At 64.5% G+C, this 15,166-nt stretch overlaps 1 protein-coding gene across 2 annotated transcripts; it reads right to left on the bottom strand.

The window, feature by feature from the left end:
- Positions 1–875: 875 nt before the first annotated feature.
- MAFK (MAF bZIP transcription factor K) lies at positions 876–12,197 on the bottom strand. 2 transcript variants are annotated; one of them, XM_030849598.2, is made up of 3 exons: positions 12,057–12,197; positions 4,241–4,320; positions 876–3,404 (listed from the first exon to the last, which is right to left on the bottom strand). In XM_030849598.2, the coding sequence occupies exons 2-3, from the start codon at positions 4,274–4,276 to the stop codon at positions 2,970–2,972; spliced, it is 471 nt and encodes a 156-aa protein (XP_030705458.1). In that variant the 5' UTR covers positions 4,277–4,320; positions 12,057–12,197; the 3' UTR covers positions 876–2,969. The 2 variants fall into 2 exon arrangements, with proteins under 2 accessions (XP_030705458.1, XP_030705459.1); XM_030849599.2 differs by lacking the exon at positions 12,057–12,197 and adding an exon at positions 4,971–9,271.
- Positions 12,198–15,166: the final 2,969 nt, after the last annotated feature.

The raw sequence follows: 15,166 nt of genomic DNA, 5'->3' as shown, positions 1-15,166 counted from the left end.
GGTCTCAGGGACACACCCAGGGGGCTCCCGGGAGCAGCAGGCTGGGGTGCGGGCTCTCCCGGGGCTGCTACGGGGGTCTGCTCAGCTGGGGGAAGACAGCGACCGCACTGTGCCGAGCGCGTCCATCCCCGCACCTGATTCCGCAGAAGGGAGCTCGGGGGCTGGCGGGGAAGGAGCCGGCGGAGGCCACACGGAAGCTGCGGGTGGGGCTCAAGCCCAGTGGCTGGCGCTGAAGCACAGTCCCTTGGTTACGAGGTGCCACCCCAGTCAGCCCGGCGGGGGGGGGGGGGGCGGGAGGGCTGCCCGTGTTCAGAAACCCCAACGAGCAGCAGATCTCCTGGCAAGCTTGACCCTCCTTCAGAGGTCAAGACCAAGTGCTGACCCACCTGACCCTCCAAGGTCAGGGGGGTAAGGAGGGGGCAGCATCCCGAGGACAGGGCGCCCGCTCCCCCGCCAGCAGGCCCAGTTGGCCGGGCCCCCGGCTCTGGCTTTCAGGGGAGTCCGCTTACTGGCTTTGCCCTCAGCCCCAGGCAGACCCCATCTCTCCCACCCACTGCGAGCTCACCTTAGAGCCCCCGCCTGGGAAGGGGGGCCGCGTCCACCGACAGGGGCTCCTCGTCAGGGCAGTAGGGGCCTTGAGAACTCCACCCACCACCTAGAAAGGGAGCCCGCCTGCCTCCACCTGCCTGAGCCCTCCGCGCGCAGCCCTGGAGACCCACTCACAAGCAGCATCTGACGGCGACCCCACCCCCGGGGGGGCTCCAGCCACGGGGGCCGGGATGGGGGGCGGCGCAGGCAGCGGTCCACAGCGCCCCCCCCGGGCCAGGGAAGGAGGGAGGGTTGGCCCAAAGCGCCAACCGTGCAGCAAGACAACGTGAAACCAGAAAACTCTTTATTGAAAGGTACAAAAGCGTCACGCGGAGAGGTACAGCAATAAATTAGGTGTGGCCGGGAGGGGACGCGCGGGCGCGGCCGCACGCCACACCACAGGGCCACGACACAGGGGCTCTTCTCAATAATTTATACCATGATGAAAGCAGCACAAAAATAAATATTGAAATGAAACTGCTGAGAGGCCAGAGGTGCGGGAAACAGGAGCGGGGCTAGGCAGGGCCCTGTCGCCCGGGGGAGCGAACCGGAAGCACGGGGGACGGGAAACCAGCCCCCCCGGCCAGGGGGCCGGGCCTGTTTTCTTAAATTAAAACATCCATATATTAAAACTGTGACAATGAAATTTCAACGCTCTGAGAGGAGGGGGAGGGATCACGCTGGTCTCCCAGGCCTGGTCCCGGGGAGTGGAGGCTGCGGGATCGGGTGCTCCTCGGAGAGCCCGGGCCGCCCGCCCTCCCCGCGGGGCACCCGGCCGGGGCGCGGCCCAAGGGCAGCGGTGGGCGGCGAGCGCGGCCAGCTTAAGAAGCCAGGCGCGGGTGGTGGCCCCGCTCCCACCCACACTCCCAGGCAGCTCTGCCCTAGAGAGGCTTACAGTATCAAATAGGAAGAAAAGGTATGAAAATCTGTACGATAAGATGTATATAATTTTATATATATATATACTTCTCTCTCTTTTAAATATCCCCGTGGTCCTTACTGACATCCAATGTGGATTACCTACCATGGCTATGGTATCAACAGCTTCTTTACACACCGGCCGTGGCTCCGGAAGGACCCAGACGCCCCAGACCCCGCGCCCTCTCCCAGGACAGGGGCGCGCTTTCTGGCTGTAGCCCTTGGGGCCCTCCCCCTCCCCCCACTCCTCCCGGGACGGCTGGCACCCTGCGCGGAGGCAAGCCAAGAGGAAACCACGAGCTGGGGCCCAGGGCTTCTGGCCTGTGGTGGGGGGCTCGGGGCTCGCCGCCCACCCCTCGGCCCCGGCATCTTCCCAGGTGGGGCAGGAAGGGGCGGCCCCTGCCTAGCCACGCGGGAAGCCCCGCAGCGGCTCTCTGGGAAAGGACACCCCAGCAAAGGCCCCCCAGTCATCAGTGGCTCCGAGTGCCAGAAAGGAAGAGCGGGTGAAGGGTCCAGGCGATGATTAAGCACCAAGGTTGCAGAGTCCCCGTGTCCTCTGCCGACACACCGTCCGAGCACTCCCGGCAGCTGGTCCTTGCCACCTTTCCAGCCCAGCGCCGCCCCCATCGTCACCTCCCCCCACCGTCCACACTCCTCTTTCTCCAACCCCACCCTCCTCCCTGCTCTCACCTCCTCCAGCAGCAGGACCCACGGGCAGGACCACGGGCGCCGCTGCCCAGCTCCGTGGCCCGTGCCTGAGGCTGCCGCCGCCGCCTTCACACCTGTTCCACACGGAACACAGGGCTCCGCCTCCCCGGCCAGGCGGCTGCTGCTCCGCGATGGGGACCTGCCCTAGGTCACCCAACACAGAGGGGAAAGCCCAAGGCTCACCCGAGCCCCATTAACGAGCCGCTCCCCAAGGTCCCCGGCGCTACTGGCACGCTGACGGGAGGACGGGTACACGTGCACATGCGCTTGCACGCACTCGTGTGTACAGGCTCGCACACGCTCTCATGCACGTGCAGCCCTTCCTCCACCCGCTCACGGGGCACAGGATCCCGGGTGTTCGGACCCCTTGGGGCACGGTTCCTCCTGGGGCACCCAGGGCGGTGAGGGGGTCCTGCACCGGCCGGGGGGCCGAGCGGGGGACGGACGCGCTGCTCGTGGGAGGGGCGGAAGACGTCTGGGCCGCGAACCTCCCAAGGACCTTCCCTCCACACATCCCAACTCCCCCAGTGTAAGACAGAGCCCTGGAAACGGCCCTGAGCGAGGCAGCAGGGCCCGGGGGAAGGCGGGCCGCGTGGGCGCGTGCGTGTGCAGAGCAGGTGGCACTCGGGCCCCCGGGAACCTACTCTTTTCCAGCCCCGGCCCGAGCCCGGCACAGGTCCGCGATCTGACTCCGGCGTGAAGGGGTCCGCTCCCCGTGGGGCCCTCGACCAGCACCCCGCGCCCCCCGCCGGGCACTAGGAGGCGGCCGAGAAGGGCACGGAGGCGGAGGCGAGCTCGGCGGACTTGACGATGGTGATGACGCTGGTGGTGGCCACCCTGGTGGGCGTGACGGGGCCGCGGGCCACGGTGCGGGCGAAGGTCTGCAGGGCCTCGTACTTGGAGCGCAGGGCGTCCAGCTCGAGCCTCATGCTGCTGTTCTCGCGGGCCAGCTTCTCCACCTCCCGCTGCAGCTCCAGCCGCTGGCGCTCCAGCTCCTCCTTCTGGGTCACGCGCTTGATGCGGCAGCTGGCCGCGTAGCCGCGGTTCTTGAGCGTGCGGCGCCGCTGCTTCAGGCGGACCACCTCCTCCTTGGTGAGGCCGCGCAGATGCTGGTTCAGCTCCCGCACCGACATGGACACCAGCTCATCGTCGCCGAGCACCGGGGCGTTCTCGCCCGCCTCCTTCTTGACCTGTGGGGCCGCAGCTCGTGGTCGGGGCGGGGACCGGAACACATGCCACGGGCGCCAGGGCTCGGCCCCTTTCCCCTCTGCGCCCCAGGCCGGCCCGGCCTCCACCCCGGAACGGGGACGGGCGCCGTGGGGTCGCCCGGCATCGTGCACGCGGTACGGGGCAGGGTGTCCCCTGAGGGATGCTGTCGGCCATGCCCGGCCGAGAGCCGGTCGCCCTCTGTCGCCCAAACCCCACGAGGCCGCGGCCCGGCTGTGCTGCCCCGGGACTCTCCAGTGCCTGGTGCGGGGCTGGCGGCAACCCCTCCCTCTGCACCCCTCAGGCCCGTTAGGTCCCGCCAAGGCCGGTGGGACAAGGCTACGTGGACCCAGCGGGACCCCAGGAGGCGCCTGGAAGGGCACAGCCCACAGACGCACAGAGAGCTGACTCCGGCCAGACCCAGCTCTGCTCCTAAGCAGGGAAACGGCCAGCCCCAGGGAGGCAGCGCCTGGCGCGGACCCACGGCACCAGGCTCGGAGCTGCAGCACCCGCTCACGGGCACCCCACCAGGGGCTCTGCGGAACCAGACGCCACCCTGCCCACGTCCGGGGCTGGGCTGACAAGTACGTCTTGGCCGGCAGGCACCCACCCCTCCACCCCCAGGTGCCAGGGCCGGCGTCTCCCGAAGCCACAGCCCGCGACTCTAGCATCACTTCTCCCAAAGGTACTTCCTCCAGCCCACGGCCCCTCCCCACGCCCGGTGACAGGCTTCCTTCCTCAACTCTAGGGCGGTCCTGGGACAGGGGCTTCGGGGGCCGGGAGGGACCTTCCCGGGCCTGTGCCCATCCCACCCCCTTACCTTCAACGCCTTGTTCGCTTTGGGATTAGTCGTCATAACCTGGGTACAGTCACCCGGACAGAACCGCTTGGAAATGGTAACTGAAAATCACAGAGCACAGAAGCGAGTGTGATGAGTTCCTGACTGGGCACAGGTGACCCAAAGCAGGGACGACCCCCTGCAGGGATGCCCCGAGGAGGCTCAGCTCCCCGCTCTGCACTGTCCAGTCACGGCACCCTGCAAGCAGGGGCATCCTGGGGGTCCTGAGCCACTGCCCAGGGGGCCCGGGAGGACACCTGCCCACACCCCCAACTCCAGCAGCGGCCCGAGAGCGGCCTGCGTGCACTTTGTCTGGGGCCTGGCAGCCACGGCTGTCCCACACTGCCCCCGCCCACTGGGCCCGGGCCATGAGCGCCAGCGCCGCGGGCTGGCACCGGGCAGAAGCAGCGGCCGCTTCCTGCTCTGCCTCCGGCCCCAAGCTAGACGTCTGCACCTGTGGCAGGACGCCATGTTCAGGGGTCCAAGTGCGCCGTAGCAAAGCCCCCTCCAGAAAGGCCACACCTAGCCCCTGTGAATCGCCACTGGCCCCAGGGACAGCCCCTGCCCTGGCAAGACCCCATCACTCTGGGCCCACCTGGCCCCCCGAGAGGCCAGGTGGGGAGCCCCTGGCTTGCTGAGCTCACCGTAATTACGGGTTGGGGGGAGCCCCGTGCCCGCCCTGGCCAGGCCCCACCCTCCCCAACAGACCTACCTCCACCAAGGGCACTGCAGCTGTGACATCACCACCTTCACCTAGGCTGCCCCACAGCCATGACCTGAGGCCCAGAGCGTGGGCGGGGGCTCCCTACGCCAGCCAGCCTGCGACCAGGGACCTCCAGAGCTCACTGACCGTCTGGCGGGAGCCGTCTCTGCCGCCCGCCAGTCCCGGCCGCCCGCCCCGCCCTTCTCGTTTTCGCGTCTGCATTGTGTCACACATTCTAATCATTCATGAAAAAGCCAGCCAAAGCATCCCAAGCATGATTCCCCTCTGATAGTTGCCATGGCGACCTTGGGAAGTAGCCAACCCCCCATGGTCGTCATGGAAACAGAGAAGCCCACAGCAACAATGGCTTGGGGCAGGCCGAGCAGACAGCGCAGGTTGTGGGGCAGGAAGCAGGCCCCTCATGCCTGCGGCTGGGGGAGGCCTGCGGAGGACCGGCCCGACTCGCTGGTGCGCCGTGTCTCCAGCTTACAGGGTCGGGGTCTGCCCCCCGAGTTCCGAACGCCGGATGAGGTGAACTGAGCAGAGAGAACGGCAGAGAAACACCCAAGGAGGGTCTTGGGGCCAGAGATGGAGCCACAGCAAAGCCTCCATCTCAAGGTGAGGGAGACCTGGGGACGGCCTTCTCCCGCAGCCCTGAGACCCTCGCTGTAGCACTGCCTGGACCCTCCACCCATCCACCCTGCCTCCGCGGCCCGCCACCCTTCTCCACCAGAGGGTCTCAGCACCCAGGTCTCTGGACCCCTGGTCGGCCCCGGCAGCACAGCCACTCTCCCGGGCGCTGGTGCGGGAGAGCAGGACGGCAGCAGGGCCAGTGTGGCCTCCGGGGGGAGCCGTGCCCCTCTGTTCTCCTCGCAGCTACATGTGTGCTCGAGACAGACATGCAGCCGCTCCTGGGGCAATCCTAGTAGGGAAGTAAGAGCTGCTTCCTGACTGTGGCTTGACCCCTGGCATCTGGGGGGACCCAAGAGTGCCCCACGGGCCGCCCCTCCCTCCGGTGCAGGGGTCAACGCTGGGCTGGAGAAGCCACTAGGAGGGCTGGTGGGCCAGGCGGCTGGGAGGCCATGAGAAACTTCTCCAGGACGAGCGGCTATCATTCCAGCTCGCTCTCAGCACGCCAGGGCATAGCTGGGCGGTGAGTCACCAGCTGTTTACAGAGCTGGGCTCACATTCCCACAGCCTGAGGCCCCGCGCACCCACCCGGACCAGCTCCCACCCGGTGGGAAAAGGAAGGGGGGGGCAGGGGGGGCTACGCTCGGACCCCGAGCAGACCCTCAGTAACGTACCGGCCTGGCCAGGACCCGGGCACCTTCAGGGCAGGGACGCCTCCCCTGGGGACCTGCCCACCGTGACATTGCCTGGTGGGTCGCCCATTCCCAGGATGTGCATAGGCCTGGGCCTCAGCACCCCGTGGGCTCGGCCCCCTGCCCTCTGCACAGGTCCCACGAGCGTTAGGCGCCCTTGTCCACCAGGTCAAGGTCGCCCAGGCAGACCCTCAGGCTACGTCCACCGGCTCTGAGCCCACCTCGTCCACCACCTGGGCTACTGGGGCCCAGGACCACGGGCGAGGAGCCCCGGCAGAGACGGGAGAGAGTGGTCCGGCTGGGGTCCCAGCCGGGGTCTGACCTCAGGGACCTTTCCTCAGTCCTCAGGCCTTCTGTGTCCAAGCAGATGGCGCGAATGTGTGCAAATATGGAGCCGAGGGGCTGGTCTCCCTCTGGGGGTGATGGAGCAGACCCCCTTCTCTCTGTGGGTCTCGATCGTCCCTTCTGAAAAATGAGGGGATCAGAACCAAGGGCCCCAGTGCCAAATGTCCTCAGCTGGGCCACGCAGGTGACGCCGTGAGAGACACTCCGGCCGAGGGCCGCGCTCTCAACCCCCCGGGCTGCAGGGCCTGTACCAGCACCCCGGCCCTGCGGAAAGGTGGCAAGTCCGGGGCGGGAGCAGACACCCACCGCCCTGCTCAGCATCATGACCTCCACTGCCTTGGCTTCCGCCCCCTCCTCAGGGACCTGCTCCTCCCGGCCCGGTGCCTGCCCAAGGGGCTCACACCAAAGTCAGGCCCAGGGGCAGAGGGCCCTTCCGCAGACTCGGCACAGGGACAGGAGCGGCACGGTTACTCGCCTCTCGCCCAACACCCAAAACACACAAAGTATCGACCTCACGTCACTTCTGACTTCAGAAAAACAACAGCTCGCTCTTGGAAAGAGGTTCGGAGAAGAGTTTTGTAGGTGTGAAGAAGAGTTTATAAAACACCTGATTTTGAAACAACTGCCCTAAAAGGGTATTTGTGAACCACGGAACATCAGGCAACCTCATGGGCCAGCAGAGCTCACACAGGACGAACTGCTTTCTGGGACTCGGCTGGAACCGGCTGGGGTGGGAGACAGCAGCTGGGCACGGGCAGGGGCGCCCAGCGCCGCCGCATCGGAGCCTGGTCACCCCACACGTCTTTTCAACAGCCCCGTACAAGGAAGGACGCCCGGGCACTGCCGCCAACTAACAGAACATGGTGACACGCGTGCAGAGAGCCCTTGGGCTCGTCCTGGTGGGCTCACCCCAGAAGCTCGGTGGCCAGCGCTGGGCTGGGAGCCCGGATGGCGGGGCTGCCCTCCGCTCGCCCCCTCCCCAAGCCCTGAAGGAGCTGCTGGGCCAGACAGCGTGCAGCCAGCACTTCTACCCCAGAACACCTTCCAGGCGACCGTCAGCCTAACTAAGGCTGGTTTTCAACCCAAAGCCGGAAACTCCATTCTCACGTACAGCTGAACACGGAAGAGGGCTTCCTCTCCAGGAAAAGGGAACCCCAGCAGACTAGATGGAGCAGTTCAGGTGACCGCGTGGTCTGGAGGGCCTTCGGGGGCTGGGGCGTCCCTCCCCTTCCGGGCCCATTAGGAACAGGGCAGGGCAGGGCGGCCAGGTCTGACAGTTCAGGATTGCTCTTCCGGAAGGCAGGTGGGCCTGGGCCAGGACCACTTCTTACCTTCCCTCTCACAAACCCCTTCCTCAGTTGTGACCTAGCTCCTGAGGTGACTCATGGCCTGGCCGTCCCCCGTGTGCTCCGGCCCTCGAGGGGCTGGGTCGGGGTCCAGGGCCCGGGGGACATTTTCTCCATCAGGGGAGCCAGTGGCTGACAGGAGCACTGACCCACCCGAACAGCCCCGGGTTTGGATTACCTAGGAGCAAGGGAGGTTCTAGAGTTTCAGATTCGCGCCTAGACTGGACGACTAGCCCGCCTGCCCAGATCGTGAGCCTGCGCGTGAGAAGCCGCGTCTCTGATACCGAGCAGGGTGGGCCCTCGAAACACTGCTCCTGTGCGGCCCGTGCCTGTGCCCCTCAGCCCAAGACAAGCGGACGGAGCAGCCCTGCCATTCCCAGGCCTCGAGGGTGTCAGGTCAGAGGAGGGGGAGGAGGAGGGAGGGCAGGTTCCCACTCCCGCAGCCGAGAGCGGACCCCAAAGCCAGAAGCCACCGTGCGGCGGCGGCCCCCGCTCTGGCCGCACAGCGGGCACCCATCTCCCAAACAAGCACACATCGACTCATCCCACGAACGAACGAGCTGAAGACAGGTCCCAGGACCAGAAGGGCTCCCACCGCCCAGCCCCAGCTCCGCAAGACGGGGTGTGTGTCCTGCCGCACCTCTACGCGCACCCCACCAGCCCGGCCTGCACCCAGCCTCCAGGCTGGCCCTGGCTGGCCGCCCTCCGGCAAGACGTGACTGTCTGCCTGCCTCGGAGGACGTCTGGTCACCTTGCCTTTGCAGCCCAAGGAAGCTGTGTCATCCTGGCTACGTCCAGAGGTGACTCAGGCAGCTGCCGGGCTGACAGCAGGCGGACCGCCGCCCCGCACCCGCCACGCCCCGTGACCCTCTGCTCCTGCCACGGAGCTTCAGGCCAGGCCCTGATCCCCTCAAGCCCCCGGGGGGTCCCCTTCTGGCTTCTGCTCTCCCCCAGCCCAGCTGTGCCATGCAGGGCTCCAACCAGCCCAACCTCCAAGTCCAGCCAGGGATGCCTGCACGGGCCCCGGAGCTCACCCTCTCTCCACACCTGCCCTCCTCCTGGGTCTCCAGCTCAGGTGATGATGGCCCCCCAGGCCTCACCCCTCCTTCCATGCCCACCTGCTAGGCTCGGCCTGCATCACCCTGTAGACGCTCCGGCCCTACAGCACCGCCTGGGCCCAGGCCCCCTGCGTCTCGTCTGTATTCCTATCTCGGTCCCTGAAATGCAGCCCCTCCAAGTAGGCAGAGGGAGCCTCCCTGGTCAGAGTCCCTCCTGAGCCCGCCTCTCTCCTGACCACCTGTCACCATGCCAGCCCCCCCCAAATCTGTGCTGGGTACCCTCCCACTTCTGAGCCCCCTGCCCTCCCCTCCCCCAACCCTGGCATCACCAGAAAGACTCCCCTGCCTTCCCTGTGGTTAGGGGGGTGCCCCCTCCTGAGCACACGTCGACGGCTGAGCCCAAGACCTGGTCCTTGTGTCCAAGCCCTGCCTCCCTCGCTGGATGGAGAGCAGCGGACCCTCCTACCTACCTGCTCCCCCCACTCCTGGCAGGTGAGAGGTCTGCTGCATAAGCAAGTGTGTGAGCACTGCGCTGAAGGGAGGGGGCCTGGGGCGGCTTCCACCCCGTCTCCTCTCTGCCCCCTGGCCCAGGGCACCCAGACAGGCAGCGCAGAAAGGCAGGCAGGTGCTGCACAGACCCCGGACACGGGACCCCGCCCCACAGGCCGGCGAGGAGGCTCGGGGCTCAGTTTCCTCACATAAAATGGAGTGTGTGTGTGTGTGTGTGTGTGTGTGTGTGTGTGTGTGTGGACTAAGACCACACAGGTTCATCTCTACCTGCTCTAGAATCCTACAATTTTAAGATGACACTTTCAATTTCCTGACACTGTAAGAAAGAGGAAACATGACGAGTCTGTGACTTATAAAAAGCAAAAGTAAACAGCGGAGCAATGCATCTTCCATTAGCAGAGAACAGGGGGCGGGGAGCAGAGGGGAGGGTGAGTCACTGTTTACTGCTCTGAGGAGCGGCCACACAGAGGACGCTCCCAGCTGGCCGGGGCTCCATTTCCCGTGTGGACTGGACCCGACATCCAGAAAGTCCGTCCAGAAACCTTTAGACTCGGGAACAGCCAGGACACGGGCAGGAATTCTAGGTTGCCCGAGATTGTAAACAAACTCCGCAGCGACGGCAGAGCCAGAGAGTGAAAGAATGCACCGCGGGGGACAAAGAATGGTCCGGAAAACGACCTGGCTCCGAGGCAGCCTCAGCTGCAGGGCTGGAAAAAGGGCTGGGACGCAGCAAGCCCCGGAGCCGACTTCCCCAGTAGCCTCGATTCAACTCCCATTTTTAGCAACCACCTTGAAAGTGAGCGATGCTGAACTTGGAAGCCAGCCCTTAAAGGCCAGCTATGCTCGAGCACAAGAGGCAAAGGCGCTCTGGGGAGAAGCCTCACTTGTGGTTCTGAGTTAATAAATGTTTTATTTTGGAAGAGCGAGACGTCTAGCTTTAAGTCATAAAAGCAGACACCCTCTACCGAGCTCAGACTCAAACATTCCTACTGGACCCAGGGAGAGAAGTTCTCCGAAAGGTGTCAACCATCCAGGATGCAACAAGCTGCAGGTGTGCCCCACCCACGGCACAGCCCACCTTCAGCTTCCCAGGCCCCCCCCCCCCGCCCCGCTTAGACAAATGCTTTTTTAAAAAGCGCCATCCCCCTGAAGACATGAGTCTTCGAGACCGGGCTCCAGAGACAGCACACATGGCACACAGCCGTACTTCATTAAGACACCTGTGCAGCAACCGCTGTGCGGGAAAACCTCGCCAATGCCAATAAAGGGGCAAGGGGAGGGCAGCGGGGCCGCCAAGCCACACTGCGGGGGAGCCACTGATCTGTCACTATGGGCTGGGTGTGGGCACGCGAGTCGCGGGAGCTCCCCGAGTGAGGCCAGGCACCTGGCAAGGGGGTGATGAGTGCTGGTCAACTCTGAATGAACTGTTAGGGGAAGAGCTCCCTTCTGCCTGGGCTACCAAGGCCGTGGGGAAGGTAAACAAGAGCGTAATCATTAACACACGAAAGAGATCAGGGGACTTCCAGCAACCCGAACCGAGTGCTCCGGGAATGTGGGCAGAATGTGGGCAAGTGCCGCTTGGGTGAAGACTCCAGGACACGTGGCGCGTGAGGATACTACAACGGGAGACAGGAGACGGAGGGCAAAGCGATGTGCTTTTCCAACGCAGACCCGGGGCCATAGCCCAACACTTCCCTCCCTCCCGGGTTCCGGAGAAGGTGTGTGGAAGCAGGCAGACTACTGACACATCGCCTGTGTCCTGAACTCGGAAAAGGCACCGAAGGACCCGCATTTCCAGTGAGAAGGGATGGAGACACCCCATTCACAGAGGAGAAAAATGAGCCGCGAGCCATGGGGTTCGGGAAGTGACGCGTTCGCCGTCCCCCTCCCCACCCCAAGCTCCCACACCGAGGCCTCCCTCCGTGAGCCCCGGCAGGTCGGCTGCTCGGACCGCGACCCGGTCGGCGAGGCCCCTTCTCTTCGCCCTGGCCACCCTCGGCGCGGCGGGGACCCGGGCGCGGGCAGCGCAGGCCGGGCCTGAGCGCCGCCGGGGCGGGACCGCGCGGCCGAGCCGGGCAGCGCCCAGGTGCGCGAGGCCCGAGTCGCCCCGGTCGCCACGCGCTCCCCGGCACGTGGCCCCCGCTTCCCCCGGAGCTTATCTCCGGGGCCTGAGAGCAAAACAGGTGGGGCGAGCCGGGAGGGGGCACCGGGCCCGCCGGAACGCCGCGCTCCCCACTCGGCCCTCTCCCGGCCCGCCCTGCGCCCGCCGCCTCCGGACACGGGGTTGGGGTCCGGGGTCGGGGGCGCGCTCCCCTCCCCAGAAGGAAGGCCCCCAGCCCGCGCGGCGCGCTCGGGACGGGACACCTGACGGCAGGTGCGCCGGCCGGGTCGGAGTCCCAGGGTCCGGCCCAATTTGGTCACGGGTCTGAGGGGGCCGTGACTCAGCGGCTGGCGCCCCCCGCCCGGTCCCCCGGCCCCAGGCCCCTGGCCCAGCCCTGCCCGGCAGATCCTCACCTGGCGTCGCGCGGGGGGCGCGGGCGCGCGGCGGCTCCTCGCGGGCACGCGCTCTCCTCGCGCTCGCGCTCACTCTCGCGCTCCCCGTCGGCCACCGCCTCCGCCGCGCGCTCCGGCTCGGACTTCGCGAAGAACAACAAGTCCCCCCCGCCGCCCACCGCCCGCCGCCAGCCCGCCCGCCCGGCTCCCCAGCATCTGACACCGCTTCCGGGATCGGCGTCGGCGCGCGTCACGCCGCACCGCCCACCGCGCGCACCGCGCCCGCCCACCCGCCGCGCGCGCGCCAGCGCACCGCCCACCCGAGGCACCGCCCGCCGCCGCGCGCCGACGCCCCGCCCCAAGGTTCCTACCACCCAGAGGCTCCGCCCCCGCGCCCACCTGTGCAAGGCGGGCGGGCGGTACCTATGACCGCAGGTGCAGCGCGCGCTGCGTGGTGGCGGCCCCGGCGTGCCCTGCGCCCCACACGTGGCGGCAGTCGTCCCCACACGTCGAACCGAGCCGGGAGCACCCCCATTCTCCCTCGAGCTCGCCCTCTCTCAGCTCGGGGGAAGGGCAGGCTCCTGTTTGGACTCCACATTCGTATTCTCCAGTTGGCCTCCCCTAACCCTAACCCTGAACACCCCACCGCCCACCCCCGCGCATCCCTTAGCCTCACCAGGGCCCTCGGAGACCCCGCCCTCCCCAGGAGTGATCGCAGCGGAAGCCCGTGTCTGGGGACGGTCTAGTGGTCTTATCACAAGAGGAGATGGGTCCAGGGACACACACACCTCCCTGTCTGTGGGGTAGGCCGGCCCCACAAATGAGGAAAGGGCACCTGGCGTCCCCTCCTGATAGGCGCCCCTATCTTTCTTTTGATTTCCCGTCTTGACCAAGATGTGCGTAAAGAGAACTACTTCTCTTCTATTGGAAAGAGAACAACATAAAATGGTGATAAATGGCTTCAACCCATAACCTCTATGTCTAGGGGTCCAAGACCCTTGGAACAGTGCCCACCTAAGGCCCAGCTGATGGTTGCCATGGGAAAACAGACCCTGCAGGTTCTGCAAAGGCAGAACCAGGATGCTTCCCCGGCCTCAGGTCAGGGCCACCCCAGGAGAGGAGAGCCTCCGCGTGCTGCAGATGGAGGACAAAGCTGGGGAGGTGACCCGTCCAGTCACACGGCCTGGCCCACTACCCCCTCCCCAGCACTTGGATGGGAGGCCAAGCCCCTGGACGGTTTCTGGATCCTTCTCAGAAATAATAATGAGGCCACAAGTCTGAGTTCTGAGTAGAGAACAGGGAGAAATGCCAAGGCTCTGGGAGAGGGGGGCAGGCCTCCCACCATCTCAGGCTGCTCAGGGAACGGGAGAAAGTGCTGAGAGGTTTGCAGTCGGTACCACGGGTGGGCTTCCTTCTGAGTGACCTGCTCTGCTGGGGCGCCCTGGCCTCGTGGGGCAGCCAGGCCCACTGGAGTTTGCTGCCGGCCTCAACAGGAACAGCTACCAATAAACACAGCGGCAGCAGCAGCAGCCCATCTCTCCAGGATGTTTTCAGAGCCGGAATTTGAAAGGTGTTTCCCCTTCCCTTAGCCCACACCCTCTGTCCTCAGAGGCTGTTGCTTTGTGGCCCTCTCAGCAGGACACCGCAGTGAGTGATCAGTGTAACTGACTCTCTCCTCACTGTTCTCATTTCCCTAACTGGACCGCAGTCTCTTCATGTAACCTTTGGTTACTAAGAGCACTGTCTAAACTAAGAGCACTTTCATCAACACCATGAAAGCAGGGCCTGGAGAGGCTGCATCAGGTGGACCTGGGAGAGAGAGATCACACCTGTGCTGGAGCCGTTCGCATCGGTTCACTTCTGGGTCTTAGTTTCCTCGACTGTAAAATGGGCTTGGTAAACAAACTTATTTACAAAACAGAAACAGACTCACAGACTTAGAGAAGGAACTTATGGTTATGGGGGTGGGGGGCGGGGGGGCGTCGGGGAAGGAGCTGGGGAGGGAATGATTGGGACTTTGGGATTGACGTGTACACACTGCTATATTTAAAATAGATAACCAGGGGCTTCCCAGGTGGCACAGTGGTTGAGAGTCCGCCTGCCGATGCAGGGGACGCGGGTTCGTGCCCTGGTCCGGGAGGATCCCACATGCCGCGAAGCGGCTGGGCCCGTGGGCCATGGCCGCTGGGCCTGCGCATCCGGGGCCTGTGCTCCGCGGCGGGAGAAGCCACAGCAGTGAGAGGCCCGCGTACTGCAAAATAAATAAATAAATAAAAATAAAGAAAACAAAAATAAAATAGATAACCAGGGGCTTCCCTGGTGGTGCAGTGGTTAAGAATCTGCCTGCCAATGCAGGGGACACGGGTTTGATCCCTGGTCTGGAAGATCCCACATGCCGCGGAGCAACTAAGCCGGTGCGCCACAACTACTGAGCCTGTGCTCTAGAGCCCGTGAGCCACAACTACTGAGCCCGTGCCACAACTACTGAAGCCCACGCGCCTAGAGCTTGTGCTCCGCAATGAGAAGCCACCCCAATGAGAAGCCTGTGCACCACAACGAAGAGTAGCCCCCGCTCACCGCAACTAGAGAAAGCCCGCGTGCAGCAACAAAGACCCAACACAGCCAAAAACAAAGTAACTTTTAAAAAATGTATTAAAAAATAAAATAAAATAGATAACCAGGGACTTCTGTGGTGGTCCAGTGGTTAAGACTCTGTGCTCCCAATGCAGGGTGCCTGGGTTCAATCCCTGGTCAGGGAACTAGATCCTGCATGCTGCAACTAAGGTCCAGCACAGCCAACTAAACAAATATTTTGAAAAATAAAATAGACAACCAACAGGGACCTACTGTACAGCACATGGAACTCTGCTCAGTACTCTGTAATAACCTAAATGGGAAGAGAATTTGAAGAAAGGATACATGTGTATGTATAACTGAATCACTTTTCTGTACACCTGAAACCAACACAACATTGTTAATCAACTCTACTTACTCTGGGGCTTCCCTGGTGGAGCAGTGGTTAAGAATCCGCCTGCCAATTTAGGGGACACGGGTTTGATCCCTGGTCCAGGAAAATCTCACATGCCGTGGAGCAACTAAGCCCGTGCACCACAACTACTGAGCCTGCACTC

The sequence above is a fragment of the Globicephala melas genome, chromosome 15 (assembly GCF_963455315.2).
Source record: "Globicephala melas chromosome 15, mGloMel1.2, whole genome shotgun sequence".
NCBI lineage: Eukaryota > Metazoa > Chordata > Mammalia > Artiodactyla > Delphinidae > Globicephala > Globicephala melas.
The sequence above is the reverse complement of the archived record's forward strand: the minus strand, read 5'-3'. Positions and strand labels throughout refer to the sequence as shown.